This window comes from Musa acuminata, chromosome BXJ1-4 (assembly GCF_036884655.1).
Source record: "Musa acuminata AAA Group cultivar baxijiao chromosome BXJ1-4, Cavendish_Baxijiao_AAA, whole genome shotgun sequence".
Taxonomy (NCBI): domain Eukaryota; kingdom Viridiplantae; phylum Streptophyta; class Magnoliopsida; order Zingiberales; family Musaceae; genus Musa; species Musa acuminata.
Genome location: NC_088330.1, coordinates 1,645,126 through 1,660,318, shown reverse-complemented (window position 1 = coordinate 1,660,318; position 15,193 = coordinate 1,645,126). Strand labels below are relative to the sequence as shown.

The 15,193-nt window shown below is 38.3% G+C and overlaps 2 protein-coding genes across 5 annotated transcripts; both read right to left on the bottom strand.

Annotated features, from left to right (window-relative positions):
- Window positions 1–863: 863 nt before the first annotated feature.
- Window positions 864–6,605, bottom strand: LOC103980335 (probable WRKY transcription factor 2). 4 transcript variants are annotated; one of them, XM_009396706.3, is made up of 6 exons: window positions 6,271–6,605; window positions 5,330–5,837; window positions 4,218–4,400; window positions 1,999–2,819; window positions 1,699–1,857; window positions 864–1,580 (listed from the first exon to the last, which is right to left on the bottom strand). In XM_009396706.3, exons 2-6 carry the CDS (start codon window positions 5,789–5,791, stop codon window positions 1,016–1,018), a joined length of 2,190 nt encoding a protein of 729 aa, XP_009394981.2. In that variant the 5' UTR covers window positions 5,792–5,837; window positions 6,271–6,605; the 3' UTR covers window positions 864–1,015. The 4 variants fall into 4 exon arrangements, with proteins under 4 accessions (XP_009394981.2, XP_018680269.2, XP_009394983.2 ...); XM_018824724.2 differs by having other exon boundaries at window positions 5,330–5,828; XM_009396708.3 differs by having other exon boundaries at window positions 1,999–2,816; window positions 5,330–5,828.
- Window positions 6,606–8,658: 2,053 nt separating this feature from the next.
- On the bottom strand, window positions 8,659–13,937 carry LOC103980337 (probable protein phosphatase 2C 66). Its single transcript, XM_009396710.3, has 5 exons — window positions 13,540–13,937; window positions 11,346–11,726; window positions 10,953–11,070; window positions 10,406–10,629; window positions 8,659–9,405 (listed from the first exon to the last, which is right to left on the bottom strand). Exons 1-5 carry the CDS (start codon window positions 13,879–13,881, stop codon window positions 8,848–8,850), a joined length of 1,623 nt encoding a protein of 540 aa, XP_009394985.2. The 5' UTR covers window positions 13,882–13,937; the 3' UTR covers window positions 8,659–8,847.
- Window positions 13,938–15,193: the final 1,256 nt, after the last annotated feature.

Genomic DNA, 15,193 nt, shown 5'->3' with positions numbered 1-15,193 from the left:
AGAAGACCTTCCACCTCCATTGACTAATAATCTATATATATATATATATATATATATATATATGTCACTTTCCAGCACACTGTGCAGATACTTTCGAGCACTCATTTTCACATGCAATCTCCTCTCTTGTAGCTGCTTAAATTTGATCTTTCCTTGTTTGGTGTTTAATTTAGGCCTCGACGAGAGTGGTCTTTGGTAGCTTGCAAGTTGGAGAACAGAAGACGAAGTGGGAGACACAGACATGGAGCTGCGCCCACCCACTTGTGTGTTCATGTAAAAAGGTCGATGGGGCTAAATGCAGTACACCATCTCCCAGAAGATCACATGTCCTACTTATGGCTCACAAGTATTATTGCCGACAAAAAGGAAGGTTTGAGGACATTGCCTTCATCTCCGGTCATGGGTAGGGAAGAGTGAGCATGCACCTCAATGATCTCATAATTCATCTTGATTCTTCTTTTCAAGGAAGAAAAGATCGACTGTGTTGATGTTCTGGTCATCTTTTTCTGATAATTGGGTGGTATGCATTTTAGCCCAAGGATGGAGTCATAAACCAATTCCAAACACTAGCATTCATGGATGGAAGAAGGTTTAGTTTACCTGAGCACCACTGTTCGTTTGATGTTCCCTTCATTGTGTTTCCAGAGTGAGCATGTTAGATGTTTGTTTCCTTTTCGTCAAGCATGAATTCTTTCTCTGCAGCAGCAGCAGCATTCAAGTACATGAACTCATCAGAGCTTTAGGGTGGTGATAACAATTTGTAAATGACTCCGTTTAAATAGAGAAAGTTTAAATGTATCTGCTATCATTTCATGTCCACGGTAAACTAATTCCCAAGTCTTTTCTTGGCAAAGCACAGCCCAAACAAGCCAACATGAAACCATTATACTTAATGTAATGCCTTGCATGATGTCAAGGTTCACTTGATCCTATGCTTGAAACAACTAAAAGAGAGGCTTTTCTTTCCCTTCCCTTCTCAGGTGTACAGAGAAGCATCCATCTTTCATTCTATTATTTACAGCTGAGGTCCTAGAGGAAGCCTGCTCATCATCTGATGATAAATTGAGGCGGCATTCAGCACAGGCAGCTCTGAGTCTGGCATGGATTCTTCCTTGGGCTCTACTTTCGGCACCATTAATCCAGCTTCGGTCAGCTGGAGATGACTTAAATAAGGATGAAGCGGAGGAACAACCGGCATCTTCATTGCTGCTGCCATCGGACCCAATCCAGCTATGGCAAGGTTTGCCAGGCCCGGTTGTGCCATGGAAAAAGGGAAGCTGGATGGTTGTCCTAACTGCTCTCTTCCCGGGAAGCCAAATGTGCCGAGAGCTGCATGGCCATCAAACCTCACAAAGCCATCTTGGGTTGGCTCAGGCCTTTGCAGAAGGCCATTATGTTGTGGAGCTGCATTGGCCGTTGTATTTGACTGGGCAGAACTGGGTTGGCCACTGTTTCTTGCCACTGGCACATCGTGGTTATGCTTGCCCTCATAAGTGGTAATCACCGACTTGAGATCATGTGAGGCCCTCTCAATGTGCTTCCGTACTGTGCATCCTGGATTGGTGCACTTATAATAACTCCTGCACCCAGAAAGCGAGATTTCAGCTCCATCAGCAGTGGAAAAACAAATGGGATTTTTCTAGGAATTAGAGTTGCATTTGCAACCATAATTTGGACGATGACAGGAAATTATGATACCTGGGATTTGGGTTTCCTTTGACAACCTTCTGACCATACTTGCGCCAACGATACCCATCATCGAGAATGTCAACCTCACTGGTAGTCTGAACCACCACTCTTGGTTCGCGAACTGCCCTTGAAGCTGCACTCATTTCAATAGCAGAAGCTTCTAGCTTTCTGGATCAGAACAGATGAAAACAAACAACCAATTATTATGATCCTCATAAATTTACAGGTGACAAAGTCAGGTCATCAGATGTTTTTCTTGCTCAAATAAACTACTGGAAGTCGACAGTAAGGTAGCACCAAGAAAATAACCTTCTTTTTGACTCTGTTTCATCTCCTTCACCATCACAACCAAGTGAGACACTGCCATGGGTTGCTCGATCATCCTCTTCTTCATCATTGGACATCGTTGATGAAACACCAATAGCTTCCGGGGATAAATGAGTGCCATCTTGGTTCTGTTGCAGGGAGTTAGAAGGGTCACACTGTTCAGCGGCAACAGGGGCTGATGAGGTTGCCTCCAGGCTATCTCCCCACCAATCTTGACCTCCATTCCCGCTGTGTAAGCTTCCCTTTACAGGCTTGCCATCAAAACTTGTTTGTGAGCCAGGCTGTTCAGAGCCATCAATCTGAGGGTCACCAAATTGGTGCAATAAACGGCGACTTGTGTGAGGTTTGGGGTGATTGTGGGCACCCTTATAGATTATCTCGGTGATGTGACCCTCATGAGATCGCTCTACCTTTTTCTTCACCTGACATTTTGGATTCGTGCATTTGTAATAGCTTCTTGGATATTCACTGCCCTTTACCTGTTTTTGGCCATATTTCCTCCAATTGTATCCATCCTCAGCTGGAGTGCCAACAGCTGCAGAAAGTTCTCCTCTTAGGTCTGCTTCCCCATCCTGCTGGGTATCGACAGTCGGAGCATAATCAGTTCCAACGATGGAGTCAGAGACTCTCTGGTTCAACATAATATAATCAGAGGTATCTTTTCTATCGGATGGGACAGAAAAGCCAGCCTGAAGGTGAAATTTTTGTTGATTCTGGAAGTTATTATTGTCAGCTTCTATGGTTCCTGTTTGCGTAGGTTTTCCAGATTGAATGGACACCTCAATGCCTGGCAACTCCTGCTGCTGAACAAAATCCAAAACCACCTTACAAACATTAGTGTATGGACTGCTAAATGTATATGTGAATAAGATACTGATAAACATATTTGTTAAAATACATATATCTTACGCTGAAGAGTTTGTGTGGTAAATTTATTTTGTCAATCTAACAAAGAGCCGAAAAAGTCACCATAAATAAGATATGCATAACTATGCCAAGAAAAGGGCAACAAAAAATGTTTCAGTCATTTGGAAAACCAGGGTGCAAAAAGCTTTTGCATCAGAAGGTAGGTTCATAGAGACAGCAAGAATGATAATTCCTCCACCAAATATGGATAGAAAGCCTAAAAACTGTTTAATAAAGACAATAAAGCCTAAAATGATAATTCTCAAAGTGTCTCCTAAGCAGGAGAAGAACATTCAACATAACAGTTATTCACTAGAATAACAGTCCGGACTTGACTATTTACCGTTACTATCTCCATTAGTTCTCAATCTGCCTAGTTGGATGCCAACGCAGGCTTAGAGGAAAAGATAGAATATGTTTCTTCATGTGTAATCAGGTAGATAAATGCTTCTTTCCAGCTATACATTTTCCTAACTACCATGCAAATATCATTAAGCAAGTTGGTCAGATCAATCAAGTTATTTTATTTACTAATAAGAGAATTTCCACAATTGACAAATTAGGGACGTAGTAGGCAATTCTAAAAGGGAACATAGCAGGTTGGGCAGCACCAATACACAATTTAATGATACAACTTGGGAGATTCTGTATAAAGGTTATTTCACAAACCTTTTATAGGTCACCAAATTGTTAAAATGTAATTTTATATATCAAACCCATATCCATATTGCTCTTGACCTAACATATTTGGCCACTGGAAGTTAAAAAATACAGAAATAGCAAAAAGAATTATAAATTATAAAAGCACATATTTCCATCGATTTGAGGCATTTAAACTGATCCTCATTGCAACAGAACTTATAAACTGATAAAGGAAACAAACAAAGCCTTGCAAGATGACTGCTATTTTCTTGGTGAAACGTGCCACCGTAACTTCCTTTGTGGTGTGTAAGTTGAGCCAGAATCCTACTGGTAGACAGAAAATAATACAAAACCGATTGTGTAGACTCCAAAATCAAAATCGATACAAATTGGCATGATTTACAATGCTCAAATGACTTACAAATGAAGTCTATGTTCTTTGAAGATTTTGAACATATGATTCAAGTAGGTGGAAAAATAAATACTATCTCAATGACATAGAACAAATTGTGATTTGATCAATAATTCAGGATCAGTATGATCAAAGCCTTCATCTTAGCAATAAGGTTCTAGATAATATCTGTGCATACAGTGATGAGTCATCAGAAAACTATAGCAGCAACAGAAGTTTGTCCAGGCATCCACAACATTACCTTTTCTTCAGTGCTTGAGAGGTGTGAGTGTGATTCCAGAGGAGGCTTAAAGGAAAATGCTTCTGGAATGTCTTCAAATAGATCGTTGTCACTTTTAGTAGAAACTGCTGAAAGTGAGAGGGACATTGGGTTTGAATCAATATCTGCAAAATTGAACTTGCCTGTTGTTGGAGATGTTTGAGCCTAGAAAAATAACAACGAAAAGTCAGGTAACAAGAGACCCAGAGTTTCAGCCCTATATGTTAATGAACTGAATATGACAAGTAGAAAACTTTCAAATATAAAAATGGCCAAGTTTAAAATTCCCTAGGACCTCAATGCCAATATGCATTGAATTAACAGAAAAAATGGCAAAAGAACACCAAGAAACTGATACACAGCTCTCAAGACCTTTCTACTTATATTCATATATTTTTAAGCTCCACCGAATTGTTGACTAAATTGTATATTTTTCAACTTGTTTGTGTAAGCATGAAATAACTAGCAGCGGACTTGCATAAAATGTCTCCAACAGTGTGCACCATTGATTTACTGAAGTAGAAAATGCCATGCTTGTCCTTATCATTTTCCTAGCCCAAGTTAAAATGCAAACCCACCTGCTCCGATCGGATAATTTATCAGTCTGACTATGTATCACTAGCATTCTCAATGATGATGTAATATAAGCAATTAAGGAAAATTAATGCCGAATTGAAAATGAGCCTTTTACGTAACATATTGAATCAACACTTATTTCCTGTAACCTCACAGAAATTTCTTCTTCTTTTTTTTTTTTTTGCCAAAGAAGTTAAACACAAGGACCATGGGCAAATCCATATATGCTATCATTTTGTTTAAAGGTAACAAGTGCTCTGATTCATGAACAACAAAAATCCATGTGTTCTTTCACTACTTGGTTAAGAACCACGATGATGTTGGTGCATTCAACAAAGGATCAATGAACACAGTGACCCTGTAGAGGTTCTTCTCACTCTACAACAACTAACTATCGGCAAAGTTGTTGATATTATGTTGCAGTTCTTAATTTATATTCTCCATCTATCTGACTTCCTTAATGTGTTTATGTAGAAAACACGACAACTACTAAAAGAATGCAAGGTACAATATCTCACCAGACAATTAGCAAGAAAAACCGGGGACTCCAACAACATGGTGGGACTTAGACCAGGTGGAATAGTCAAATAAGGGGAACGTATTTCCGAGGATGAAACGATGGTGGCCGGTGGTATCCGAGCTGTATCAAGCTTCGGCACATTAAATCCTTTTCTGGCTGCCATCCTCTCAGCAAGACCTACAGCAGAGCATGATTTGGGGGCATCAAAAGGTTTTGGTTGCACTGAGGCATCATTTGAGAAGTCGTTTCCAGCCTCAGCTTCTTCTATTTTTGTGTTTATGCCCATTTTCTGGTTTTCACATGTCCAAGGAAACCCCACATTTCCATTCTCTGTCAAGAAATCTGAGAATGATTTCGATCCAAATTCTTCGTTTATAGAGTTCGAAAGAAAGGCTCTTGAGCTAGTAATTGGAGGTGGGCGGTCGTCGATCATGGCGTTGTTGTCATCTGTCTTAGCCATGATTAATTCAATTCTTCACTTGATTCAGCACAAATTCCTGCAGGATCTTAGTAGGCAAATAAAGGAGAAGATTATATTCAGATGAAGCTTATGAACAAACGCGGCTCGGAATTCCAATGTTCTAACAAGAGAAACAAAAATCAGAACCTACCTTCAACGCAACCTGACAACAAACTAATAGACCAGCGAGCGAAAGGGAAAGATGAGATTTTGAAGGATTCCCAATCACGCAATTGAAGAAAAATGACTTGGATTACTAAAAAGTTTCGATTTTTAGGCGATCACAGGTAACAAAATCAACAAAAAGCGACAAACTTCAGGACGAACGAAGACCCAGAATGTCCAAATGACCACATACATCTCCGGAATGAAGCTACCAAAAACCCGCAAAATTGAATCTTTGCAACAGAAACAAAACAGGAGGGAAGAATTACAAGCAAAAAGAACCAAGTAAAGGATGCAAGGCAAAAGTTACGGACCGAATCACACCACTTGGAAGGTGGGAGCAGGAACAGAGGCTTCGAAAACATCCAATGATTGGTCAGCTTCGAGCTCCGAGGCTGCAACACCAGGGAATGGACAGGGACAGGTGCTACAGGGGTAGGCAAGCATCAACGAGACAGAAATCACACACATTTGTTGCTTCCTCGGGGAAATCCAAAAATTCTCCCAATAAATCTCCCTGCTTTCTCTCTAAAAAAGAGAGAAAGAGAGGGAGAGGGCGGTTTGACCGAGAAAAGGAGGAAAAAGAGAGAGAGGAGAGAGAGCAAGAGGGAGACACGAGAACTAGGAAGGATTTGTTGGCATTGAAAGGTTAAAGAGAGCGCGCATTAAATGGAGAACAACTCTTCTTTTGTTTGTTCTCTTTCCCTTATTTATTCCACCTTTTCTGTTTTATATTCTTTGTATTCTTTTTCAGATTAACTCTCATCATTTCTATATTAACACATCACTCCACATTTCTCGACATATCCCTATGTCAATGCTCGATTCTTCACGTTTGATACATTGCAATTGTACATTGCCAAAATATTTAGTGCATTAATCGATCGTATCCCATTTCACAGTAGTTTATCTAAAGGATAAGAATCTTTGCATTTTGATTTGCTTGATCCCAACACCCTTGTGTTAGTTGTTGTTTGCATTTTTTTGTGGATGAAGATTTGATTTAATACCTCACGCAACTCTTTTAGGAATCTATATTTTTATTTTGTCGACAACTTTCAAAAATCTAAGTTTAATCGAAGAATTATTTAAATGAGAAACGGGAAGGAAAATGGATATATGAAAGACTTCAATGATCAAAATGCAATCTTGAAGTGCTTAATCAAACTCGGTTTATTGTTTGTTTAATGGAGGGTAAATAGAGGAGGGAGGGAGGGAGTGGAGGGTGAAGGAAAGCCGCATCTTATGGGAATGGTGGCATTGCCATGTGGAAAGATAGATTACAGTTTCTTTGTGTTGCTACCAATTGTCACCTCTTTTTTATTTCTATTATTGTTTATCTTCTCTAATTGTTTAGCTAACGATAGCACAAATCATGGTTTTGCAAGAAATGAGGTTCCAAAGTGTCTTTTGCTTTGCCTGAGAAAAGATTACGCAGTTCCATTTTAGGTGGCAAGTGAAAGCTTAATTGGAGTGCACGACATGACAAAAGTGATTGTTGCCGAGTCCTTTTCATGGTGGAAGGAAGGGGCATTTCTTCTTCCAAGAGAATCCCCATATCTGAAGACTCTCTCCCCACAGCACTTCTTTTGGAGTACAGCTTGAGCTCCACCCTTGACCATTGACGGTGTCGATGCACCTGTGTCACCCATCTCGGTAATGTTTCTCCAACATCAGGCTCTATAAAGTTTATAACGAGATAGAACAGTGTTTCGGTGAGAAGCTCTAACGATGAAGCATGGAAAAAGGGTTGTTTGGATTACAGTGCTCGTTTGGTCGCAGTAAATTAGCTCGATTCTACTTAGCTGAGGAGAAAGAAGGAAAGGAAAGCAAGTAATTGTAATTGCTTTTCTCCCTCTGATCGACCTCTCCACGAGCCACGTATTCAAACAGAGCCTCATGGTAGTCTTCTGGAGAGCAGTCTTTTCGCCGCAACTTCGACGATCACGGCGAGAAGGCTGCTGCTGCAAGTTCTCCTCTGCAAGCCAAATAGAAAGACTAGTAGACGCACTTGGATGAGTGAAGCTTGCAAGGAATAAGGAATGGTGGGGAAGTCTCTTTCCATTTGGAGTTGGATGAAGTGTGTTGGCAAAGAAAGATCGCAAGAGCAACGATAAAGACAGATCAATTTACAACTGATCAAAGAAAAGAATCACAAAGTCAACAATAAAGAAGAAACAAGAAATTCTTCAAGTGATATCGAAACCATTAATGCTTAATGTTTCTAATTCCTTGATGATTAGTGTGCATTTCCAAGTGAAGTGTGTTCCAAACGAAAGTAGTTTGCAGGATAACATACGAGGGTTCAGAAAAGAAGAAAAATCAAAGGGAAACTGATGGTTGCAGGAGCCAAACATTACTTTTAACACAGATGAAGGAGCCTTAACTCTGACCGGCTTACCAATAATTTTGTCTCTCCTCTTGGGATAATCCACGTTTGGCTCGGGGCTTACTCCGAAATGATCGGGTCGAAGTTCCTAACGATTGATATCCCTTTGAAAAAATAAAATGAAATATAGCTAATTCCCCGATAAATCACACCGACATTTTTTCATACAAGTGCATGTAATTCACAGGGTTTTTTTTTTCCCAAAAAAAAACTTTTTACAATGAGAAAAGAAACCTGTCAAGTGTAAACCTCCAACATCAAAGTAACATAATGTAGGCCTTGTGTTGCTCTTCTACAGTCGATTAGACAATACTGGTAATCCAAATCGAAATGATAATGTTGGATTAAAGACTCAGGCAGATGGATAAAATTCAGTACAATAATTTCCAGATCCAGCACCAGATCTTATGAATTTTTTGTTTTTTCATCTTGATCATTCCAACTTTGCATTAGATAACAACAAGAATATCCAGATTCAGATTTTGGAGGTGATTGTGGCTTCTCACAACCATTTTTTCCAACTAGAGGTTCTTTTATCACCAGATAAAAATCTAGGAATATTAAGTAGGGAATTTACCCTAGTGAAACCATCTAAGGCTGACCATTCCTCCTCCTCAAGAACGGATATACAATGGGCAAGGCTCCTGGTAGATTGGGAATTTTCTGGCACAGTCATCACTTGGGGTCCCTCAGATACTGAAACAATCTCATTTGCACTGTGAAGAGCATAAGAGGGTTCCAATCCAGTAGTATCAACAGTGATCGATGATTTCGATTCACATGTTTCTTGTTCGCCTATAACTTCTTTATCAGTAAGACCCAACACCATTGGCTTTTTTGGCTCGGTCTGTTTCTTGTTCGAGTCGCAATTCTGAGATGCATCAGATGATATGTGTCCCAAGAATAGGCAGATGACAGCACAGTCATCGACCTTTGATGTAGGAAACTTAAGCTGCCATTCTCGCACTGCACAGTCGACAACAGCTCTGGCAGCACTGCTGCGAGTGGGTGCTGATACAACAATATCTACTACCTCCTTGTTAGAAAGAACATCCCAAACCTGCACAAAATTAATCCTCATGTTAGAAACTATATAATCTTCTAAATCAAGCTAGCTTTTCATCAATGTAAATATCATGCAAGCAAAATGTTAATTGAAAATGACTAAATGAGAAAAGATTCATGACTGATGGTTAATATTTTACTAATTACGATATGGATCAGTATTGGTTACACAACAGAAGCATGCACTTGCAAAAACACAAAAGACCTGTGAAGAATGAATTAGATGGCTACTCTAGTGGGACCAATTGTAAAGAACAAATAGGAGAATTTTCACTAAATTGTAGACCGACAGCTTCACAACGCCAACAGCCAAACATATGAACAACAAAGTCTTAAAGAAAAAGTATTTCATACAAGATTTGGGTTTAATATGAACAAAAAGTATGAGGTGCCATGCCTTTTCATATTTGGGTTTAATATTCTGATAACTTCATGCAGTATGAGGTGCCATGGAGCCAACTGGAACTCGAAACATGCCGTGTCAGAAGGCACCAACAGATGTCATGCCAACTGGTGCCAACATATGGCTATGTTAATCTTTACATTTAATAGCCAGCAAAGGGGCATGCCAGTCAGCATGGCACATGATCATACTGTACCAAACAAGTATCAGCATGCCTTCATACCATAACATGGCAATCCTTATGCAGCACAAATAACAATGCCAATGGAAAATACCTTCTGACAGATAGTCTACTGAAGAATATTTTCTATATTCAAAAGGACTGTGTAAAGGATAGTTTTGCAAGAGTGATGATGATGTCCAATAAGAGGGATAAAGACAACTGCAAAATAAGTTTATGATGCAACCACAGAATACAGATGCCAGTTGGGCTACACTAATCTGGTTTTCATAATTCTAAGATAATAAAATATTACAGAGATTTTTCACACATATCTATCAATCTAGATAGTACTTGATCTAAAACTAACATTTTAATTTTGCAACAGTATTTAGCAAAGGATATTACACAATGACAGGAAAAGAAAAATACCCCATCGGTGGCAAGAACTATAAACTCATCTTTCTCAGTCAGATGGCGATATGAAATTTCTGGAACTGATATTAGACCATAATCTTTAAGACAGAAATCCCCAAAAGCCCTGGCCATAGCCAATCCAGGGGAATTGTTGTTTGGCAACCAAACACGTGCGACTTCTGGTTCATCTTGCAGTGCAAAAACTCTTCCCTTGCATTGCTGGATTCTGGCAGCTTCCCCTAGTGACAACATATTAAAGTTTAATCCCAGGTAGACCTAATAAGTTAAGGAGATTACTAAAGCTTGTCAACAATGAGAAGTGAACATCACTCATCAACGAAGAAATATAGACATAGAACTGTGAAATTGTAGACTTAAGACTTAAGAGTGAATTGTTTCACCTCTTAAAATAATTGATTAATTATGGCAAAGACCTGGATTATTATATAGATCAGTAACATAAGCCCTACGTAAAATGAAAACACTCCGATAGAAGCAAAGTGAATGCTCTATTCTATCAATATTTTATGCCAACAGTGCTTTCGATAAAAGTTATAGTTACTAGGAAGATTGGGCTTCAGGTCAACGGTCAACTGTGTAGCAATTAAATTATTGTCCTCGTCTCGTGTTCCCATTATCGCTCTTGAGTCACCAATGTTTCCAATAACAAGGTCCTGTCCCTGTAGAAGAAAAGTCAAACTTAATGGCCACCAAATAGATCGAGACAAAACCAATTTTAAGTTTTGGCAACTACTTAAAAGTTCACCAAAAAACTTATTGTTTTAAACTATCCGAAACTACATGCATTAGTAAATAATAATGATGACTAATTAAAAACTTCAAAAATTAGGAAGTCTAGAATCCCTAAACCAAGTCGACTTTGGAATTTCTTTTAAGCACCAGAAAGACAAGAATAATGTGAAGAAACAAAAACATTTTGCAACTCAACTATTACCTGCTTTACTATAGTAACTGCTGTAGTTCCACTACAAAAACAATCAATCATTGGATGAAACTTCAACTCTTTGTCCATCAATCTAAATGCCTTCAGGAAAGATTGCTTCAGTGGAAGATACATCTCAGGCACTTTTTCATTCTCGTCCACGAAGTCACTCCAATTATCATCTTTGCTAAAAGATGCCATTTCTTCAGAGTCCATGCTCCCAGAAATACTACCATTTAGATCAGGACTCTCGTGACTGTTAACTCTAACTCTCCATTGGGTGGACAACTTTAGAGGAAGAGAATCTCTGACTTTCTTAGCAACCATATGACCATATGGACCGTGACCATCAAACACCCCGCAGAAAATGGTGCCTTTTGTCAAAGAGAAATTCTACAAACACACATATCATTGTAATGTAATCAACAAGAAGTTCCAAATGGCAGCGTTTGCAATGAAGGCAATATGTATATACTGGTTGGTAAAAATGAAGGTTTTTCCATGTTATCTAAATGATTGTAATGAACATCATACATAAATAATATATGCAGGTGGAGTAACAAGGCAATAGCAACAAGGTAACAAGCATGTGTTATTGGAAAAGCAATAGCTATTGCAATGACCAACAAGACAAACCCAGCAGCAAGAAACTTCTAATTTAGCTGCTGCACCTGCTTTGAGTCATCTCTCTTGCCTTTACCTAATCAGGTACTCATTCTAATAAAAGTAAGATTAAGCATAGATTCAATTGTTCATTTTGTCAAAGCTCAGTTTCCTCTCCCACGGCCTACTATTTTACAGAGTAATTCTCTAGGAAACAGATGCTTAAAAGGCCATTTATTTGCAATCGCATTTGACAATGTGAAGGCTTCAGCAATCAGATGGCCATCAACTCTGACATATTCTTTAAAGATGCCATCCAGCTATTGCAAAAATCTCATTAGTTAATAAATTTCTCCAGATTTCATGTGTCTTTGTAATAAGCATAAATAATTGATGCATTTGGGAAGATCAGAATATAGATTTTCTCAACTCATTTGGATTACATATATTTAGGTATCTTCAATTTACTAGATTTTGGCACCAAAACACCCGCATGATTAGTTCACTACAGAATTGAGGATACAGACTTAGTTATTCTATTGACATATGTCATATATATTTTCATTTATATGAGAATTTAAATGAAGACAGTTTAATGCAGGGGTAGCTCCATGCTTAGGCAATCTTGTCTCTTTTGGTAAATATGCCAATATGGATGTATTGCAATACATATATGTTAGAGACAATATGTATGCCATGCTCTAACTTTCCTTCAAGACTGGAGTAGAAATAACAAATCAGAGTGCAGTTAATGAGTAACTACTATGCAAAAAGCAAATCTATCACAAACGAGCGCAGAGGCATGAAAACTAGAAGTCACAGGTAACTACAGAAAACTAGAAGTAAGCATAATTGTTAATGTGAAATTACATAATGTGCTAATTTTGGAAACTATTATTTAGCTAAAATTTTTAAGCATTGATGATAGATAGTGCAATCTATAAGTGTAAGATTCTTAACTGTTCTGGCCTCTTTCTTATATTTCAAAAATGGGCTTCTTTATGTTTTTATTCTAGTAATAATTACAAATTAGAGCAGCAAAAAGAACCTCGATATTAACTTATAGAATTACTAGATTAAGAAAAAAAAATCCCAAGGGAACATTGGGCTATTTACCAAAGAATTTGTGAAAAAGAAATAAGACACAGGGAAGAAACATTAAAGGACACCAGGGAAACAGATACATCACCATGCAAGATATTGCTGTATATTGCAAATCGTCAGAAACTAATAGCCTTCCAATTACGAGTGGAATCACCAACCACAAATTCCACAAAAAATCAAGATTTAAGAAGCAAAATATCACGAACTTCCCCCAAAATCAGTCAAACAGAAGCCAATTATCAAAAGTAGATTTTTTTTTTTTTGAGTAAAACACGCTACATAATGCTTCCATTCCAAGAAAAAAAATCATACTGAAAGGAAAAGACTGAGTTTAATTGGACAAACAATATGCAACAAGAAGAGCAAAATAGACAGAGCATCAATTCATCACCACTACGCATAAAGACACATTCTTGCGAACGAAACCACGTAGTATTGCCAACGAAAACCATCATTTGTCGCCATAAAAGCGAACAAGAGCCGACAAGCAGATAGATACCTCCCACACGATCATTGCATCCTGGTTAGTCCCCTTCCGTCCCTGCTGCGTGTACAGGCAAGCGACCTCGCTGGCGTCATTCAAGAACATCCGACCCGGCATGCGGCGGAGCTCATCCTCCACGGCCTCGCAGCCGCCGTCGGCCGCTTCCCGCCGCCGCCCGCCGCTACCTGCCCCCCGTCTGCCTCTCTTCTGCTTCTCCTTCCTTACCTTCTTCCTCCCCCTCCAGCTCTTGGAGCCGAGACGAGGGAGGGCCGAGAAGGAGCCTCCGTAGCCTGGGCCCACCGTCGGAGTTCCCTCCACCGTCACCGGCGACGGGGATGCGGAGAGGCACGAGCCCATCAAGTATCCGCGAGAGCAAAAGAAAGACTCGTTTTGGTGCCACTAAGAGCGTCATGTTATGTAAGCGACCGGTTGGAGTTTATTACTTAGAAATCAAAGTATATATATATATATATATATATATATACACACACACACTATGGAAATAGAAGGTGTGATCTAAAAAATTTCAAGGGGATACTTAATAATCATTTTTTTTTATTTCTTCAAGATTTCATTAATATAAATATCTTAAATTTATTGATTAATTAATTTTTGTCCTTATTCAGTGTAAGAAATAATTTCACACAGTTTTTGTCTCTTTAAAAAAGAGAGAAAATTCTAAGTAAATAGAGAAGGCCACAAATTCTTTTAGTTTTTTATGCTCTGTATATAAAAAGAGAGTTGAGTAAGATAAATCTATAGTAATCATCGTGGATTATAACTCAGTTCAAGTTTGTATTTGAACATTGTTGGATAGCATGCACAACTCATCCCAATTAATTTGCGTAGGATTCGGAAGAGGATGACAAAGACATAGATGATGATGAGTGTCTTTTTGTTTGATTCCTTTTGATCCATCCTCTTGTTGTCTAGATAAAAGGTAGTGATGAGAAAAGCTGTAGCTTTGATTGCCCACACTGTTGTCAATGACAACGAAAGGAGAGCAAGCAATGTTTCGTTCTTCTTCTCTATCCACATTAATCAAAGCACTAAGTTTGGTAATCCATTACTACATTATCTAATTATGGATGAGATTAGGTAGCTCGATTTGGACCTATATCAAATTTTGGCTCCTCGTAATAAGGTTGAGTCAACTATGGGTTGTTTATTATTTCATTAGGTATTAGTAATTGTTAGGATTGATCGAATCAAATATTCAAGATAAGGAATTCAAGTACGAAAAAAACTATATAAATTAAGATTTATTATCTTTTAAATATACTATGTATCTTAAGATTTTGATAATTAAGTCCTCATTAGGGCTCTTCTCTAACAGATCCAAAGTAAGTGAAAAAGATTCAGAATATGTGAGTGTATAATTTATTTAAGAAAGAAATAACATTGTGAAAATTTTAAGATTTTCTTGATTAAAGAAAATAATGCATAAAAATCAATCTTATGTTGATTGGTTTGAGTTTATGTGTTATTATTGATTATCTTGATTGTTCATTTGATATTAGTCTTCTACTAATTACAATTTAAGCTCATAAAATTAACAAGCAGTCCTTCAAAATTCCTTTGAAGTTGGAAAACATTCACAAGTTGAAGAAGAAAAAACAAAAAAAGACTAGTAGTACATTAAGCTGGCCAAGGAGCTAATTAACAAGCA